This window comes from Dama dama, chromosome 3 (assembly GCF_033118175.1).
Source record: "Dama dama isolate Ldn47 chromosome 3, ASM3311817v1, whole genome shotgun sequence".
NCBI classification, from domain to species: Eukaryota; Metazoa; Chordata; class Mammalia; order Artiodactyla; family Cervidae; genus Dama; species Dama dama.
Window position 1 is genome coordinate 24,008,631 of NC_083683.1, and position 17,932 is coordinate 24,026,562.

The 17,932-nt window shown below is 39.7% G+C and overlaps 1 protein-coding gene across 1 annotated transcript in view; it reads left to right on the forward strand.

Annotated features, from left to right (window-relative positions):
- The window catches only part of ZDHHC17 (zinc finger DHHC-type palmitoyltransferase 17), a 96,188-nt gene that overhangs the window by 14,607 nt on the left and 63,649 nt on the right, over positions 1-17,932 (forward strand). The window contains exons 2-3 of the mRNA XM_061124924.1: positions 9,911-10,014; positions 14,310-14,432. Coding sequence (XP_060980907.1) covers positions 9,911-10,014; positions 14,310-14,432 — 227 coding nt within the window. The remainder of the gene's footprint in view (positions 1-9,910; positions 10,015-14,309; positions 14,433-17,932) is intronic.

The window sequence follows — 17,932 nt, forward strand, 5'->3', positions numbered from 1 at the left end:
GTCATACCCACGAACAGCCTAGGGAGCCGTGACAACTTTAGTGTGACACCCTAGATGGAATCTTGGAACAGAAAAAGGACATTACCTAAAAATTAATGCAATCTAAATAAAGTATAGACCTCAGTTAATAGTAATGTTGATTGAATTAGAACAATTGTACCATATGGACATGAGTTTGAGTAAACTCCGGGAGTTGGTGATGGACAGGGAGGCCTGGCGTGCTGCGATTCATGGGGGTTGCAGAGTCGGACACCACTGAGCGACTGAACTGAACTGAATGTTAGATGTTAATAATAGTGGAAACTGGGTGTGTGAAATAATTATGGGGACTCTTCATTGGTTTTGTAAATCTTAAACTATCCTAAATAAAAATCCTAAAAATAAGGTTTTTTTTTTAAGAGAGGGAGAAAAATACACATATAGGCATTTGTTTATCAAATGTCTGTGGAAGGAAAAAAAGTATGCCGGATTTATGTATATTATTATATACATGTGTATACATACAGATTAATGCTAGAAGGAAATGAAATGAAAATCAACTTTTAATAGAAGGTGATATATATTTTCCTAGTGTAAAATTTGTTGGAAGCAAGCAAAGTGAATTTGAGACAGTGGTGGTTCTTCAGCATAAAGAGAAGCTATGCCTCAAGTTGGTCTGTTTTAAAAGTAAAAGTCATATACTCTTAACCGGGGATCAGGGACCACAGCGGATCACATACTATGTAAGAGGCCTCTAACTGAAAAATTGATGTGAAATCTTTCCATTGTACTACCAAATCTTTTTTGTCCAATCTTCCCTTAAAGAGGGTGCATCAGATAGATTAGTGAGAAATTCTGTCTTGAGTGTAATGCCATTTGCTGGCATTGTTAATCAGATATATTTAAAAAGAAAGTTATTTTATAATTTTGTGGTGGCTATTACTTTTCTTTATCCTTCATTGTTCACTTGGTTGTATGTTTTATGCTTGTGTGGGTCGTTTCGTTATTTATTCTTTGGAAAAAAACCCTTATGATAGTCCTGGAATTTCGTTCATCACTACCTAGGTTTTAAGAAGGTCTCACATTTGGCTCATCAGTTGTGGTTAGGACTAAGAATAAGTCAGTTATGCATAGAGGTGTTCTTTCCTTGCTTCCTGTCAGTAACCCTTGTTATTGTTCTATACATTTTATAGAACTAAATTTGAGCAGCTCAAAATTATATAATTAAACACAGTTAGTGTCTTGATTCAGAGTTCACCCTGTTACAGTGACCTGACGGCAGACATTTGCACGGTGCAGCTCCTCAGCGTACAGGTAAGCCCTGACGTAAGCATGCAGTTAAGCCCTGCTGGGTTTCTGATGCACCCGTGCATGTGAGTGAGTGCCCCAAAGGCAGGCAGGGAACACGCGTCTTGTAGGCAGCATGTATGTGCCCTAGGATTTCATTGAATTGATTTTGTGCTCCAGTTCTCTCTCTCTCTTTCTCCCTCTTAGTTTGGAAATACATTTATATTAATTGAGAATTATGGTGTCTTCTCATACCTATATTTGCCATTGTGTTTTGCCCTCTTTTGAATTATCTTCATATTCTTTGCCCATTTTTCAAATGTGTTGTTACTCATGCTTTTCTCAGAGCTTTTTTTTTTAAACATTAGAATTATTATTACTGATATTCTTATATTTAAATCTTTAATCTGATTGGAAGTTATCTAATGTAAGGAATGAGATGGGAATCTTAGAGGAAGAGTCCTTAGGCAGACTGAGGCCTGGTCCTGAGACCTGATAGTCACTTATCTAGGAAGCCTGGGAAATTGATCTGCAGCTTACCTGGTCTTGCATTGGTCATTCTGGAAAGTCCTAGAGCTCTTTTGAACAAGTTATTGCTTAGACCTGGTCAGCAGCAAACATATGGTTGTGTCTCCAGAATAGGAGCGTCCAGAATGGCACAGAGACCCCCTAAGAACAGGGGGCTGCATGCTTCTCTCGCTCGGAGAGTGGGATAGCTGTCTCCCTGTATGTTCTCATGGAATATGTTGCTGACCTGGGAAGCTTCCACCTGGGAGTATGCTGCTCTGAATTCTGCTTTGTGTGGTACTGCTTTTTCAGACAAGTTTCAGCAGCATCTGCCATTAAAGAAAATACATCCTTGGCTGTATTTGTTGGCGCTTTTCTGTCATACACATCACCCTTCTGTGTTGGAGCTTGTTTAATTTCTTTTTTAAAAATCCTAAATGGCTGGTTGTCCGCTTGTACCATTTACTCAGTCAGGTATTCTAGGGGATCCCAGGTGGCACAGTAGTAAGGAATCTGCCTGCCGTTGCAGGAGACACAAGAGACATGGGTCCCTGGGTTGGGAAGATCCCCTTGAGAAGGAAATAGCAACCCACTCGAGTAATCTTGCCCAGAAAATTCCATGGACAGAGGAGCCTAATGGGATCGCAAAGAGTTGGACATGACTGAGCACGCATGCACAGCCATTTACTGAGTAACATGCCTTTCCCTCTTGATCCCAGTTCTCATTCTTCATGCTTTATCCTCTGCCCTATTACTGCAGCACTCCTAGTTTTTCATTAGCTTGCTTTCTAATATATTGTAATTAATGCTAGGACAAGTCCCTGCCCTTACTGTTCTTTCTGAGCATTCCTGAACTTACTCTTTGCATGTTTGTTCTTTCAGATATACTCTACCATAGAACCAATTCTTGGAGCACCTTTTCTTATAGAGCACTTATAAAAACATCTGTATTTGGTGGGTGATAAAGTCCTGTGCCATAGAGGATTCTTTGGTCAGTGCTGCCTCCCTCTTTGTCTTAAATGAATTTAATAGGTCTAGCATTTTTTAAAAGTTAACTAGATTGCACACAGACACTTGGTAACTAGTTTGTTAGCTATCCACCCAGGCATGTGAATAAACACATATTATGGAGTCTGTTGTACAACGTCACAAACCTCCATCCAAAGTTCTTCAGGCACTCTGTCTATCAGATCTGATCCCTTGAATCTGTTTGTCACTTCCGTTGTATAATCATTAAGGGATTTGATTTAGGTCATACCTGAATGGTCTGGTGGTTTTCCCTACTTTGTTCAATTTACGTCTGAATTTGGCAATAAGGAGTTCATGATCTGAGCCACAGTCAGCTCCCAGTCTTGTTTTTGCTGACTGTATAGAGCCTCTCCATCTTTGGCTGCAAAGAATATAATCAATCTGATTTCGGTGTTGACCATCTGATGATGTCCTTGTGTAGTCTTTTGTTTGTCCATGTGTTGTTGGAAGAGGGTGTTTGCTATGATGAGTCCGTTCTCTTGGCACAACTCTGTTAGCCTTTGACCTGCTTTGTTTTGTACTCCAAGGCCAAATTTGCCTGTTACTCCAGGTATCTCTTGATTTCCTACTTTTGCATTCCAGTCCCCTATAATGAAAAGGACATCTTTTTGGGGTGTTACTTCTAGAAGAACTTGTAGGTCTTCATAGAACTGTTCAGTTTCAGCTTCTTCAGCATTACTGATTGGGGCATAGACTTGGGTTGCTGTGATATTGAATGGTTTGCCTTGGAAATGAACAGAGATCATTCTGTCATTTTTGAGATTGCGTCCAAGTTCTGCATTTTGGACTCTTTTGTTGACCATGAAGAACTGGACATGGAAGAACAGACTGGTTCCAGATTGGGAAAGGAGTACATCAAGGCTGTATATTGTCACCATGCTTATTTAACTTACATGCAGAGTACATCATGAGAAACACTGGGCTGGATGAAGCACAAGCTGGAATCAAGATTGGCGGGAGAAATATCAATAACATCAGGTATGCAGATGACACCACCTTTATGGCAGAAAGTGAAGAAGAACTAAAGAGCCTCTTGATGAAAGTGATAGAGGAGAGTGAGAAAGTTGGCTTAAAACTCAACATCCAGAAAACTAATGTCATGGCATCTGGTCCCATCACTTCATGGCAGATAGATGGGGATTGGGGAAACAATGGAAACAGTGACAGATGTTATTTTTTTGGACTCCAAAATCACTGCAGATAGTGACTGTACCCATGAAATTAAAAGGTGCTCCTTGGGAGAAAAGCTATTGACCAACTAGGCAGCATATTAAAAAGCAGAGACATTACTTTGCCAACAAAGGTCCATCTAGTCAAGGTTATGGTTTTTCCAGTAGTCACGTATGAATGTGAGAGTTGGACCGTAAAGAAAGCTGAGTGCCGAAGAACTGATGTTTTTGAACTGTGGTGTTGGAGAAGACTCCTGAGAGTCCCTTGGACAGCAAGGAGATCAAACCAGTCAATCCTAAAGGAAATCAGTCCTGAATATTCATTGGAAGGACTGATGCTGAAGCTGAAACCCCAATACTTTGGCCACCTGATGCGTAGAACTGACTCCTTGGAAAAGACCCTGGTGGTGGGAAAGATAGAAGGCAGGAGGAGAAGGGGATGACAGAGGATGAGATGGGTGGATGGCATCACTGACTCAATGGATATGAGTTTGAGTAAGCTCCAGGAGTTGGTGATGGACAGGGAAGCCTGGTGTGCTGCAGTCCATGGGGTTGCAAAGAGCTGAACACGACTGAGTGACTGAACTGAACTGAACTGAACAGATGGAGCCTATTGGGGCTTCCCAGGTGGCTCAGTGGTAAAGAATTCATCTGCCACTGCAGGGGACTCCCGTTCGATCCCTGGGTCAGGAAGATCCCTTGGAGGAGGAAATGGCAACCCATTCCAGTATTCTTGCCTGGATAATCCCATGGACAGAGGAGCCTGGTGGATTATAATCCATGGGGTTGCAAAGAGTCAGACACAACTGAGCATGCACACATGGAGTTTTACCATCTTGATGTGCAAGCCAGTGTTTGCCTGTACCTGCATGTAAGTTTGAGTTTTATCTTATTGATTTCTCTTAGCGGCAGTGTATGACAGCTGAGCTTGTCACAGTTCTCATTCCTGTCAGCTGTTTCAGCAGCAAGTTTTGGAGATGCTTTCTTTCCTGCCAGTTCTGTTCAGCAATCCTAGGGCTATAAAAACCTTTTCTGTCAATTTATGAACCTTTAAGACTCTTTTTGGTGTCTGTAATTATGTTGTTCCAGTATATAAAATAATTTCATTGTGTGTTAGCCTTAGAAGGGATCTTGGAGGACTTCTGATCTAGTAGTTTTTCAAGTTTTTTAAAAAGCAGCTGAATCTTTTTTTAAAATTAAAGATATACTATGTAAATTGCCATATATGTAAGAAGAGGCTAAATAATAAAGTGCTTTGTTTAAGAAGGGAGTGAGTTGAGTGGAGCTGAAACCATCATGCTCATTGGTGCCCTGGTGTGGTCCTTGAGGCACCTCAGTGAAACTCTCAGCTCATCTTATTCATCTTCCTCTTTCTGCAAATAAGGGACCTGAATCCTGCCGTAGTTAATTGCCTTGCTGGGTTGTAGCCTAGATAAGAGAGTGGCAGACTTTCAATTCAATAGTCTCCCAGTCAAGGACTTTTTCTGTTATACTGTGCTGCTTTTAACAGAATAACTGTATTCTTAAAAGTTGTGATGACCTACATATGTATTTTGAAATCAGTATTACTTTCCTTGGCAGAGAAACCAATTAAATTGCTTCTTGGTTTTCATTCAAATCAAGGAAAAATTATAAGATATTAAAGTGCTGTGATTCATGTTAATGTATGGCAAAAACCACTACAATATTGAAAAGTAATTAGCCTCCAACTAATAAAAATAAATGGAAAAAAAATTAAATTATTATTAAATATTTGTATGTTGAAAATTCATCTGATGTATAGTAGCAAATTTATAATTTAAAATTAATATTATCTCTGCATTTATAGGTGATATTTATTTACATTAGCACATTATTTTTTATTTTATATTTTTAAAGTTTAAAAATCACAGCTGTTGCTACTGTACCTAAGTGGTGTTTATCTTAATAGAGAATGTTGTCATGTCAGATTGGCAGGGTACTAGTTCCAGAGATGAGTCAGTTTCCAGTGTGATTTAAAATGAGAAAAATAATTTGAATTCTATATTATTACTTTTTTTTTTTTTTTTTAAGTAAAACAGGTTGGAGAGTTGCTTAAACATCATTTCTTCTACCTTTTTAGTGGGAATAACTACCTCTTAAGAATTACTCTAGGGATATATGTAAAACCATCTTTCAAAAAATCTTATTTCCTTTACTAAAAAGTAGGAAATTAAATAAAAATCAGATAATTATGATAAAACAAATACTGGTTATAGGTTTAACTTTTAAATGTTACTGGAAAAAAGTCTGATTTCTAGTATATTGGAATATCACATCTGGCACTGTCAGTGGGATAAAATGGATAGAAGATAAACTGAGAATACAGTTTAATCATATATAATAACAGGTCTCTGGGGTTTCTATAAAAATGAAATTCAAATCACATGAAGTGTTATAGTAGTAAGCCTTAAAAAGATATTTATTTTATTTAATGAATATTTGTTTTTGCCTGTAAAAGAACATGTTTGTCCTTAGGAAGAAAAAGAACAGCAGTTTGCCCTAGCAGATTTTCATGTTGACATAGGTTTTGAAGTTAAGTATTACTTGTTGGTCCTTTTGTTGCCATCATTTAGGTTTTAGCTTAGCTCTGGGCTTCTAATCTTTGCTTTTGCTTCTTATCTACTTTGTCCTTCCACTCTGGTTTGTAAAGGCCTTGGGAGCAAGAGACCACACTGGTTGTTTGCATCTTGGTTTGCAGTTGATCCGAGCACAGTGGTTTGTTGCCCAGTCGCTAAGTGGTGTCCCGCTCTTGGTGACCTTAAGCGACCGTAAGCGACACAGCCTAGTGACTGAACGATGAACCGCATGGCACGCCGGGCTCCTCTGTCCTCCACTGTCTCCTGGAGTTTGCTCAGATTCACATCCTTTCAGTTGCTGATGCTGTCTAACCCATCTTACCCACTGCCACCCCCTTTTCCTTTTGCCTTCAAATCTTTCCCAGCTTCAGGGGCTTTTCCAGTGAGTCGGCTCTTCATGTCAAGTGGCCAAAGTATTGGAGCTTCAGCTTCAGCAACAGTCCTTCCAATGAATATTCAGGGTTGATTTCCTTTAGGATGGACTGGTTCTGTCTCCTTGCAGTCCAAGGGACTCTCAAGAGTCTCTTCCAGCACCACAGTTTGAAGTTCGGCACTCGGCCTTCTTAATGGTCCAAGTCTCATATGCCTACGTGATTGCTGGAAAAACCATAGCTATGACTATACCAACCTCTGTTGGCAAAGTGATATCTCTGCTTTTTAATATGCTGTCTAGGTTTGTCATGGCTTTCCTTTCAGGCAGCAAGCGTCTTTTAATTTCATGGCTGCAGTCACTGTGTGCAGTGATTTTAGAGCCCAAGAAAATAAAATGCTACCACTTTTCCCCCATCTGTTTGCCATGAAGTGACGGGACTGGATGGCTTGATCTTAGATTTTTGCATGTTGAGTTTCAAGCCAGCTTTCTCACACTCTTCTTTCACCCTCATCAGGAGGCTCTTTAGTTGCTCTTTGCTTTCTGACATTAGAGTGGTATCATCTGCATGTTTGAGATTGTTGATATTTCTCCTGGCAAGTCTTGATACCAGCTTGAGATTCATCTAGCTTGTGATACATCTTGATATTCTTGGTTCACATACTGCTGAAGCTTAGCTTGAAGGATTTTGAGTATAACCTTGCTATCTTGTGCAATGAGTGCAATTGTATGGTAGTTTGAATGTTCTTTGGCATTGCCCTTCGTTGGGATTGGAATGAAAACTGATCTTTTCCAGTCCTGTGGCCACAGCTGATTTTTCCAAATTTGGTGACCAGTTTGAACACAGCACTGTAACAGCAGAACCCCGTGGACAGTATGAAAAAGCCACAGTGGAGCCTGGTGCAAAGGAACAGCAGTGAGCAATACTACTAGTGATGTCTATATTTAAAATTTTGATGTTTGGGTAGTCTTTTTTTGGGAGGGGGTTGATTTTTAAAAGATAATTCATTTTTATTTTTAAGATTTTGATTATGGAGTTTTTTGACACCCTATTAAAAAGTTATTTTCCCTATGGTAGGGGAGAATAATATAAAAATATTTAGAAAAAAGGAAGATCAGTGTTGCCGATCTGAGAATTGTCTTTCTCTTATCTTGCTTGTGCCACTGAATATAGAGCATTGAGAAGTTGAGAACTGGAATTCAGTGGAGAAATTTAACAGGAAAGTTTTAAAAAAATTAAATTGGGTAAGTCATGTATTCGGAGAAGGCAATGGCACCCCACTCCAGTACTCTTGCCTGGAGAATCCCATGGATGGAGGAGCCAGGTGGGCTGCTATCTATGGGGTTGCACAGAGTTGGACATGACTGAAACGACTTAGCAGCAGCAGCAGCAAGTCATGTATTGGTTAGCTCCATCAATTATTCAGTATTGCCTACACCCAGAATAGTGTACCTGCTTGTGTTCACATTTAACCAGTTGTACTTTAATGGAGTCCAAGAACAATCTCTCAAAAAAAAAATCACTTAATAAGCTGTATGCAGTATGTATGTTGTGAATCTTGGCTTAAGACTGATGTCTATCTTCTTTCTTCTGCAAATGTGTATTTGTGATTGTTGTGGTGGTATTTTAATATTGGCAATAGTATTTTTCATAAGGAACTAAGCTTTCTTTATTGAAAGGTTATATTAGGCAGAATTTATTTTTGTGAAACTTCTAAATATTTTGTTGTTGAAAATATTCATCAATATTGTTGATAGTCTTCTAAATATATGGCCCAGACAAATCAGTTTTGGAATTTTTCACAGGTTGAATGGCTAGAGTGAGCTGAAGATAATATAGCCTTTTTTCCTCCAGTGAACTACCATTAAATTTGTATTACTAAATTTCAGTGGCCAAGAAAAAATGAATTATTCTAAGGATTTAATTCTTTCCAAATATCTTGTTATGCCTTATCTTTTCATTTGCATGTGTGTGCACCTATAAGAGAAAAATATCAGAATCATAGAGATTTGAATGGATGATAGTAGAGCCAAACATGCTCAATTTTTCTGTTTTCATATAGAAGAAGTAATTGGATCTTAGTGCTATATATTGAAGAAATTGACTATGCATAGCAAATTTTGTATTTTAAATAGAAAGTTGCACATAGTATATAAGCTTTAAGTGGATATATTGATAATATTCTATAAGGCTGTTTAAATTTTTATTTAAAAATTAGTTTCTTTAAGGATGTTGATGTTTTTAGGATTACTTAAGCGAATTTATAGGTTGTGCAGTGGTAAAGAATCTGCCTGCCAAAGCAGGAGGTGCAGGAGACAAGGGTTCAGCCCCTGGAACAGAAGGATCCCCTGGAGTAGGAAATGGCAACCCACTCCAGCATTCTTGCCTGGAAAATTGCATGAAAGAGGAGCCTAGTGGGCCACAATCTATGGGGTCACAAAGAGTCAGACACGACTGAGCGGCTGAACACACACAGAGTGCCCCCATTTTCCTTTTTCACCTAAGAGATGCGTAACGTGCTCTCAGCATGACGGAGTGTAGGAAAAGGTGACATCTGAGACTGATAAAGTAGTATCCTGGGTTCCTTTTCTAGGACCTTAGTTTTTATTTGGCAGGTGATGAAAAGTTTTGATGTAGAACTAGAGGTGATGATGGAATAATAGAAAAATTGGTCAGAGAGAATGAGAGTTGATTTGATGAAGAAGTAGAGTTCTTTGGAGCTAAAGATAAATTTCAGTGACTAATTTGTCACTAATTTAAGGTCTTACAGCTGTTTATTTTGAGAGTTTGTATAAGGGGTATATCTGTTTGAATATGCTTTTTCTCCAAAGAGTACGGACTTCAGCATAAGGTTAAAGTTAATATTTTAAATAATAAACATCCTTCAAACAGCACAGAAGCAATAGTAAAATACTGAAATATTTTCTGTACTTTTCTCATTTCTTCTGTGTAATTTTTTTTTCTTTAACAGGAAATCAAACCTCAAAGCCATTATAACCATGGATATGGTGAACCCCTGGGACGGAAAACTCACATTGATGATTATAGCACATGGGACATAGTTAAGGCTACACAGTAAGTTTCTTGTTGGAGTTGTCTTCTTCTTTGACATCTGTTTTGAAGTCATCAACTGGGTGAGGTCCTGTTGATAAGCCTTTCAAAGTAGACTCTTCCAGGGAACCGCCATGTAGGTGAGATAATGACCCCTCATTGGGAATGAGGCTTTGAAAGAACTCCTTTCCTGTTCTGTTCACTCTGATACCAGTACCAGGAATAGAACATCTTTTTCAAGGCTGCTGGGGAGCAGAGGATGGGATGGTGGTATTTTCAAAATATTTTTGTTTGTTTATTAGTCTAGCCTTACCAGGTCTTTGTTGCTGTGTGCAGGCTTTCTCTAGTTGCGCGACAGTGGAGAGGCCTCTCTAGCTGTGACAGTGGGGTCCTCTAGCTGTGACAGTGGGGTGCTCTCTATCTGTGACAGTGGGGGTCCTCTCTATCTGGGACAGTGGGGGTCCTCTCTAGTTGCTACAGTGGGGTGCTCTCTGGCTGTGACAGTGGGGTCCTCTGTGACAGTGGGGTCCTCTCTAGTTGTGACAGTGGGGTCCTCTCTAGCTGTGACAGTGGGGTCCTCTATCTGTGACAGTGGGGTCCTCTATCTGTGACAGTGGGGTCCTCTCTAGCTGTGACAGTGGGGTCCTCTCTAGCTGTGACAGTGGGGTCCTCTATCTATGACAGTGGGACCCTCTCTATCTGTGACAGTGGGGTCCTCTCTAGCTGTGACAGTGGGGTCCTCTAGCTGTGACAGTGGGGTGCTCTCTATCTGTGACAGTGGGGGTCCTCTCTATCTGGGACAGTGGGGGTCCTCTCTAGTTGCTACAGTGGGGTGCTCTCTGGCTGTGACAGTGGGGTCCTCTATCTGTGACAGTGGGGTCCTCTCTAGTTGTGACAGTGGGGTCCTCTCTAGCTGTGACAGTGGGGTCCTCTCTAGCTGTGACAGTGGGGTCCTCTATCTGTGACAGTGGGGTCCTCTCTAGCTGTGACAGTGGGGTCCTCTCTAGCTGTGACAGTGGGGTCCTCTATCTATGACAGTGGGACCCTCTCTATCTGTGACAGTGGGGTCCTCTCTAGCTGTGACAGTGGGGTCCTCTATCTGTGACAGTGGGGGTCCTCTCTAGCTGTGACAGTGGGGTCCTCTATCTGTGACAGTGGGGGTCCTCTCTATCTGGGACAGTGGGGGTCCTCTATCTGTGACAGTGGGGTCCTCTATCTGTGACAGTGGGGTCCTCTCTAGTTGTGACAGTGGGGTCCTCTCTAGCTGTGACAGTGGGGTCCTCTCTATCTGGGACAGTGGGGTGCTCTCTAGCTGTGACAGTGGGGTCCTCTCTATCTGGGACAGTGGGGGTCTTCTCTAGTTGCTACAGTGGGGCCCTCTCTAGCTGTGACAGTGGGGTCCTCTATCTGTGACAGTGGGGTCCTCTATCTGTGACAGTGGGGTGCTCTCTAGCTGTGACAGTGGGGTCCTCTAGCTGTGACAGTGGGGTCCTCTAGCTGTGACAGTGGGGTCCTCTCTATCTGTGACAGTGGGGTCCTCTCTAGCTGTGACAGTGGGGCCCTCTCTAGCTGTGACAGTGGGGTCCTCTCTAGCTGTGACAGTGGGGTCCTCTATCTGTGACAGTGGGGTCCTCTCTATCTGTGACAGTGGGGTCCTCTCTAGCTGTGACAGTGGGGTCCTCTATCTGTGACAGTGGGGCCCTCTCTATCTGTGACAGTGGGGTCCTCTCTAGTTGTGACAGTGGGGTCCTCTCTAGCTGTGACAGTGGGGTCCTCTCTAGCTGTGACAGTGGGGTCCTCTATCTGTGACAGTGGGGTCCTCGCTAGTTGTGACAGTGGGGTCCTCTGTAGCTGTGACAGTGGGGTCCTCTGTCTGTGACAGTGGGGTCCTCTCAAGCTTGGTGCTCAGGCTTCTCATCACAGTGGCTCCTCTTATGGTGGAGCATGCGCACTATACTCTGCAGGCTTCAGTACTTGTGGGCCATGGGCTTCGTTGCCCTGCAGCATGTGGAATCTTCCCAGGCCAGGGATTGAACCCATGTCCCCTGCATTGGCAGGCTGTTTCTTGCCGTTGGACCACCAGGGAAGTCTGGGAGTGTTGTATTTTAAAATACCAGAGTCCTCTATTCTTCCTGAAAGTCTTCCTGTTTTTCTTGACCAAAGATAGCTTTGGTAGCTGGAAGTCTTGTTAACTTTTTTCCCCCCTAGATTCTGAAAAATTTGATGTTGTTTAGTTGCTGAGTCATTTCTGACTCTTTTGTGACCCCATAGACTGTAACCCATCAGGCTCCTCTATCCGCAGGATTTCTCAGGCAAAAATACCGAAGTGGATTGCCAGCTCCTTCTCCAGGGGATCTTCCCGACCCAGGGATTAAACCCGCATCCTCTGCATTGCAGGTGGATTCTTTACCAGTGAGAAGAACTTTTTGGAAAATCTGAAAACGTTGATACTGCCAGTTTTTCATTACTTTTGTGGAGAGGCAAACTTTCTGAAGCTCTTAGTCTGCTGTCACCCTAATTTACACTGTGTCCATGAAGTCAGAACTCATAGCATACCCCGCCAGCTCCATTTACCAAGCAAATTATACTGCTCTACATTAATTTTTCCTTTTCAAACCTGGCTTCTATTAATATATTCTTTCTCTCCTTTGTCATTAATCTCGCACTGTAATGCATGATTTCCATCAGCAAATATTTCCACCAGCATCTTTGATCTTAAGAAAAAAAAACACCTTTCTTTCTTCCTCAAATACCCTCTTAACTATATGTGCGGCCTATGATTTCTACCTTTTTTTTTTTTTGATTGATTTCTACCTTTTAAAACATTTGTTTAAATTTTGAAATGTTTCAATCCTCCAGATAAATATAGAGAAGAATATAACTGTCAGATTAAGCAGATGCTAACATTTTGCTATAATTGCTGCAGGTTGCTCAGCTTCCTTTTTCCTTATCTCCCCAGGGAAACTTCTCATGAAATTACTATGAATCATTCTCATGAGCATTCCTCTGTGTCTGTGTGTGTGTGTGTGTGTGTGTGTGTGTGTGTGTGTGTGTGTGTGTGCAGTTGCTCAGTCATAGTTCACTTAACTGGGCACATGTAAACAGTTTTCTGAAAAAGAACAGAGAACTGAAGGTGCTGCTTTCATTACTTGTGAATTGTGGAACTCCTGCTCTTTGCTTAGGTTGATTGACCTTGTGTGTGTGTGTGTGTGTGTGTGCACATGCACGTGCGTGCATGCGTGTGTGTGTGTGTGCGTGTGTGTGTGTGTGTATGTGTGAACATACGCAGTTCAGAGCCAGTGTAGGTGAGCATTAAAGCAGTGAAGACTGTTGAACATTAGTGAAGATTAATCTCTTTTCCCTGTAAACTGTGATACGAATGTAGTTTTAATATTTGCTCCAAATGTCCCATTGTTATGTCACCTCTTCCCCAGCCTCACCCTGTGGTATGCCTTCCCCATTTTGGAGACCATTCTGATTAATATGGTCAAAGCTCATTTAAATTTGTTATTGTTTCTCATATTTCCAAGGATCCAGTATTTTGTTTTGGATAAAGTTGATGGTTTTTGAGACTCCATGATGGATTCTTGGTGATTTGTTGTATTCTTTGCATTTTTGCTTATGCATAAAAATTTCCATGTTACAGCATTTTGAGAAATATATATGCAGCCACACAATGACCTAAACAGAAAGGGAGGAAAAGGTTAAGCTCTTTGTACGCATCTTTCTTCTTTATTACATTAACATCTTTTCTCGCACTTTTCCAGTAAACTTTCTCTTATGTCTCATTGACTTAAACTCACAAGACCCTTCCCCACCCTCGCTATTTCCCACCTCCACACCTCCTTTTTTATTTGCCTTTAGGAATACCAAAGCTAAATTTCTAAATAAAGTATCTTAAAGTTGTAAGACATCCTTTTTTTTGATGTCATAAATCAATGACAAACTTTGTTATTGCTTATTTATGACAATATTTTAACATAATTGTATGTATTTTTAATAAGCTGCCTTCAGTGTTTTGTGGAATAAGTGGTGATATTAATAAAAACAAACAACTGATAGATATTTTAATCTATAGTGTCCTGTTCTCTTCTACTTTACGAGGTATTGCATTGTTAGAGAAGAGAAGTTTAAAATTATAAAATGGGTTAGTAAAAGCTGTTGGAATATTGATATTTCTAAAAGTAACACTTTATATTGAGAAAGCCTTTTTAGTTTCCAGGTATCAAAATGGAGCATCAGTTTCTTCTAGAAATGTTATTTCAGCTTTAAACTTCTTGTCAAATAATGGTAACTGACTCATTTTCCTTCTTCTTAAGATACGGAATATATGAACGCTGCCGAGAGTTGGTGGAAGCAGGTTATGACGTGAGGCAACCAGACAAAGAAAACGTTACACTCCTGCATTGGGCTGCCATCAACAACAGAACAGATCTAGTCAAGTGAGTAGTCCCTTATTTTTAAGGAATTAGTTGTTACTACAAAATTATTGAGAATAATTTTAAAACATATAATTTCTAAAATTCATAGCTTTTAAAATGTAGTTTCTATGTACTTTTTTTCCGAGAAAAAATTGTTTTTAATGTATATTGAATGTTTATTATGTGATAGATACTTTGCTGAGAGCTTTTCCATGTATATTTTAGATCTTAATTCTTGAAATAACCTATGTGAAAATAACAATTTTTGCTACTGCCCTAATGATTTGGAAACTGATGCATAAAGAGGTTAAATATACTACCAGTGACATTTGGCTGTTAAAGGTTGGTGTCTAGACTTTTAACTCAGGCAGTCTAACCTATAGCTCACAGTCTAAATATGAATTCTATGGAGAAAAGGAAAGAGGAAAAGGAAAGAGGTGTCACAAAGATAGTAGGTAGTAACCTAACTTCATATCAGCATGAATGAAGAATACCTTATATACTCAGTATAAATTATTTTTATTACTTTTTTTCTGCTTATTCAGTAATAATAAGTTAGATAAGCAGGAGTCAGAATGATAACAAAGTCTTAGTAAATCTGGCTTAATAGTCTCTGGCAATTTGGGCCTAAGATCTTTAGATAGAGACATGAATCTGAAATGAACTACTTGCAGATGTGCCTTTGAAGTATAGCATGCAGAGTCTAGAGATAAATAGGATGTTAATATCAAGTAAAAGAATTAGCCCTTAGAGTACTAAAAAAAGATTAAGCAAGTAATAATTAAAGCACTGAACTCCGTGAATCCCTTTCATCTGGAGAGCGTATTTCCATCTTATTTGCTCTTTCCCCACTTCTTACACCTCTAACTTGTCCTCTGCCTGCACAGAGTCTCTTGATGTCTAAATTCTGTTATTGTGTCTCAGAAAATTTTTTTATTTCATCTTCATTTGTGAAGGATATTTTCAGATGGCATAGAAATTTAGGTTGGCCATTTTGTTTTTATTTTTGTTGTTTACTCATTGAGAGTATCGTTCCACTGTTTTCTGGCTTCTGTTACTATTGATAAGTCAGTCTAAGTATTACACTTTTAAAGGCTTTGCTTTTTTTTTTCCTTTCTTTTCTTCTGACTGCTTTTAAGTTTGTTTTCTTTCTGGATTTCTGCAATTTCATGATGACGTTTCTAAGTGTGGATTTCTTTTATTTACTCTGAGATTGCAAGAAATTCTTGATTCTGTGGATTGATGTTTTCATCAGTTCTGGAAAATCTCAGCCATTATTTCTTCAAATAGGGCTTCCCAGGTGGCTCTAGTGGTAAAGAACCCACTTGCAAGTGCAGGAGACACAAGAGACACGGGTTTGATCCCTGGGTTGGGAAGATCCCCTGGAGGAGGAAATGGCAGCCCACTCCAGTATCCTTGCCTAGAGCATTCCATGGGTGGAGGAGCCTGGTGGGCTACACAGTCCATAGGGTCGCAAGGAGTTGGACATGACTGATGTGACTTAGCACGCATGCGTTTCTTCAGATATTTCTGCCCCGTTCTCTTTTTGTCTCTTCCTGGAACGCCAGTTACGTGTGTGTCTGACCTTTTCATTGTATACCGTGTCTCAGCCTTTCTTCTGTGTGCGCCGTCCTTTCTTCCTCTGCTTCATTCTGGAAACTTCTTCTGACTTACCTTCCAGTTCTTTTGTGCTCTATGTGTTGTCTGCTGTTAAATCTATTCATTGAGTTCCTAAGTTTGTTTTTTAGTTCTAGAATTTTTATTTTCTTTTAGCTTGTATTTGATTCTTTTGTTGCTGAAATTTTCCATCTTGTGTTACATACTTAAATATTGTATAATCTGTCTGAGAAGACAGCATTGGGAGCCCATGTGGGTCTGTATCTGTTGTATTATTCTTTTGTGTGCCTGTTTTATCTTTGAATGTATACTAGATATTATGTTTGAAAACTTAGTTGTTGAATAATTTGAGGCCTAAGGTGAGAAGATACCATTTGTTTTCATTAAGCCCAACTTTTAAGCTTTAGATTTTCTGGGTCACTCAGGTAGCTGAAGACTGTGTTAGAGCAAGGTTTAATTCTGGTCCTTAATTACTTTTGCAGTTAAGCTCTCGGGGTCCCAGCCCTTCTTTTCCTTTGTCTGCTGAGGCTGTCTCTGGGCCAGCTCTCCTGCCTCAGCAGAGTGTCTCTGGGCAGATGGAGCCCAAGCAGTTTTCTGACTTTTCCCAGTTTTAACCTTCTCCTGAATCTTAATCTCCTGATGAAAGTGAATGCTCTTAACCTTCTTAGGTTTTATTTTTAGGAAATATTTCTTATATTTTGTTGAGCTTTTTAAAGTTTTTTTTAATTGAGTTGGTTCAAATTATCTAGCCTTCTGTAGGCTCTGTATTTTTTTAAATTACTGTTATTTTAATCACAATAGTACATAAGCAATTAAAAAAATTAAATAGTACTTAAGTCTTACAGTAAAAACAGCAGCCCCTCCCTCCCCTTTGGGTTCTATACCCCAGAGGTAACTATTTTCAGTACTTGAGATGTTTCTTTCATTATTGTATTTTATATTTTTATTCTTGGCTTATTAGTTATTTTATTTTGACTTTCCTTTTGGGGATAGCCAGATGTCCTAGAACACCTCACTGCTAATACTTCTTCCTCTATCTGCTGTTACAATTTTAGTTAAATTACTGTGTAAAGTTTAAACTGTTGTGCGTATGTAAATTCTCACTGATAAGCCCAGAAGTGTTCGGTGATCTGGTTTTTTTCTTGTAGAATTTTTATTTTTGTCTGAAGTAATAGTTGCTTTTTTCCCCTCATTTGTTTAACTTTCTGTATATCATAACTGATCGTTCCATACTCTTAAATAGAACTTAAAAACCATCTGTGTAATAGTATCAGATAATTTATTGGTTCCTTATTCGGTGGAGTGGAGAGAATGAAATCATTTCTGAATTTCTCTGCCTTTCTGTTCTAGCAAAGACTGTTTGCCCTTGAGAGCTGCATACAGCCATCATCTTGAGACACCTTTGCATGTCTTCTGCAAAATCCCTTTGCTGCATTGTTGGTTTCCTGCATCTCAGATGCTTCTATCTGTTGGTTTACTCTCTGCTCTTAGTAGATAACTGAACTTTCTGATAACTTTCTGAGAGAAAGAGAGTGCTTGGGAGGAAAATGTTTTGAAGGGACTATCTCTTATGCCCTTAAACCTTATTGGTTGGTTGGCTGAGCATAGACTTCTAGATTGAACTTAATTTTCTCAGAATTTTAAAGCATTACTTGATTATGTTTTTGCTCACGTGTTGCAGTTGAGATTTGTTTGATCTCATTCTGTTGATCAAAAAGTCACATTTGTCTTGTGTAAAAATAAATAAGAAACTCTAAAATGATAAAATGCAGACAGAAAGTCTTGATGTTGCCTGCCTTATGGATTGTCCGCCACTTATGGACAAGTGAGGTTACAAAATAAAGTCAGTAATTATAGAGTGGGTTAATAATTATAGTGTCTGTGTATATTATATCTTCAGGGGG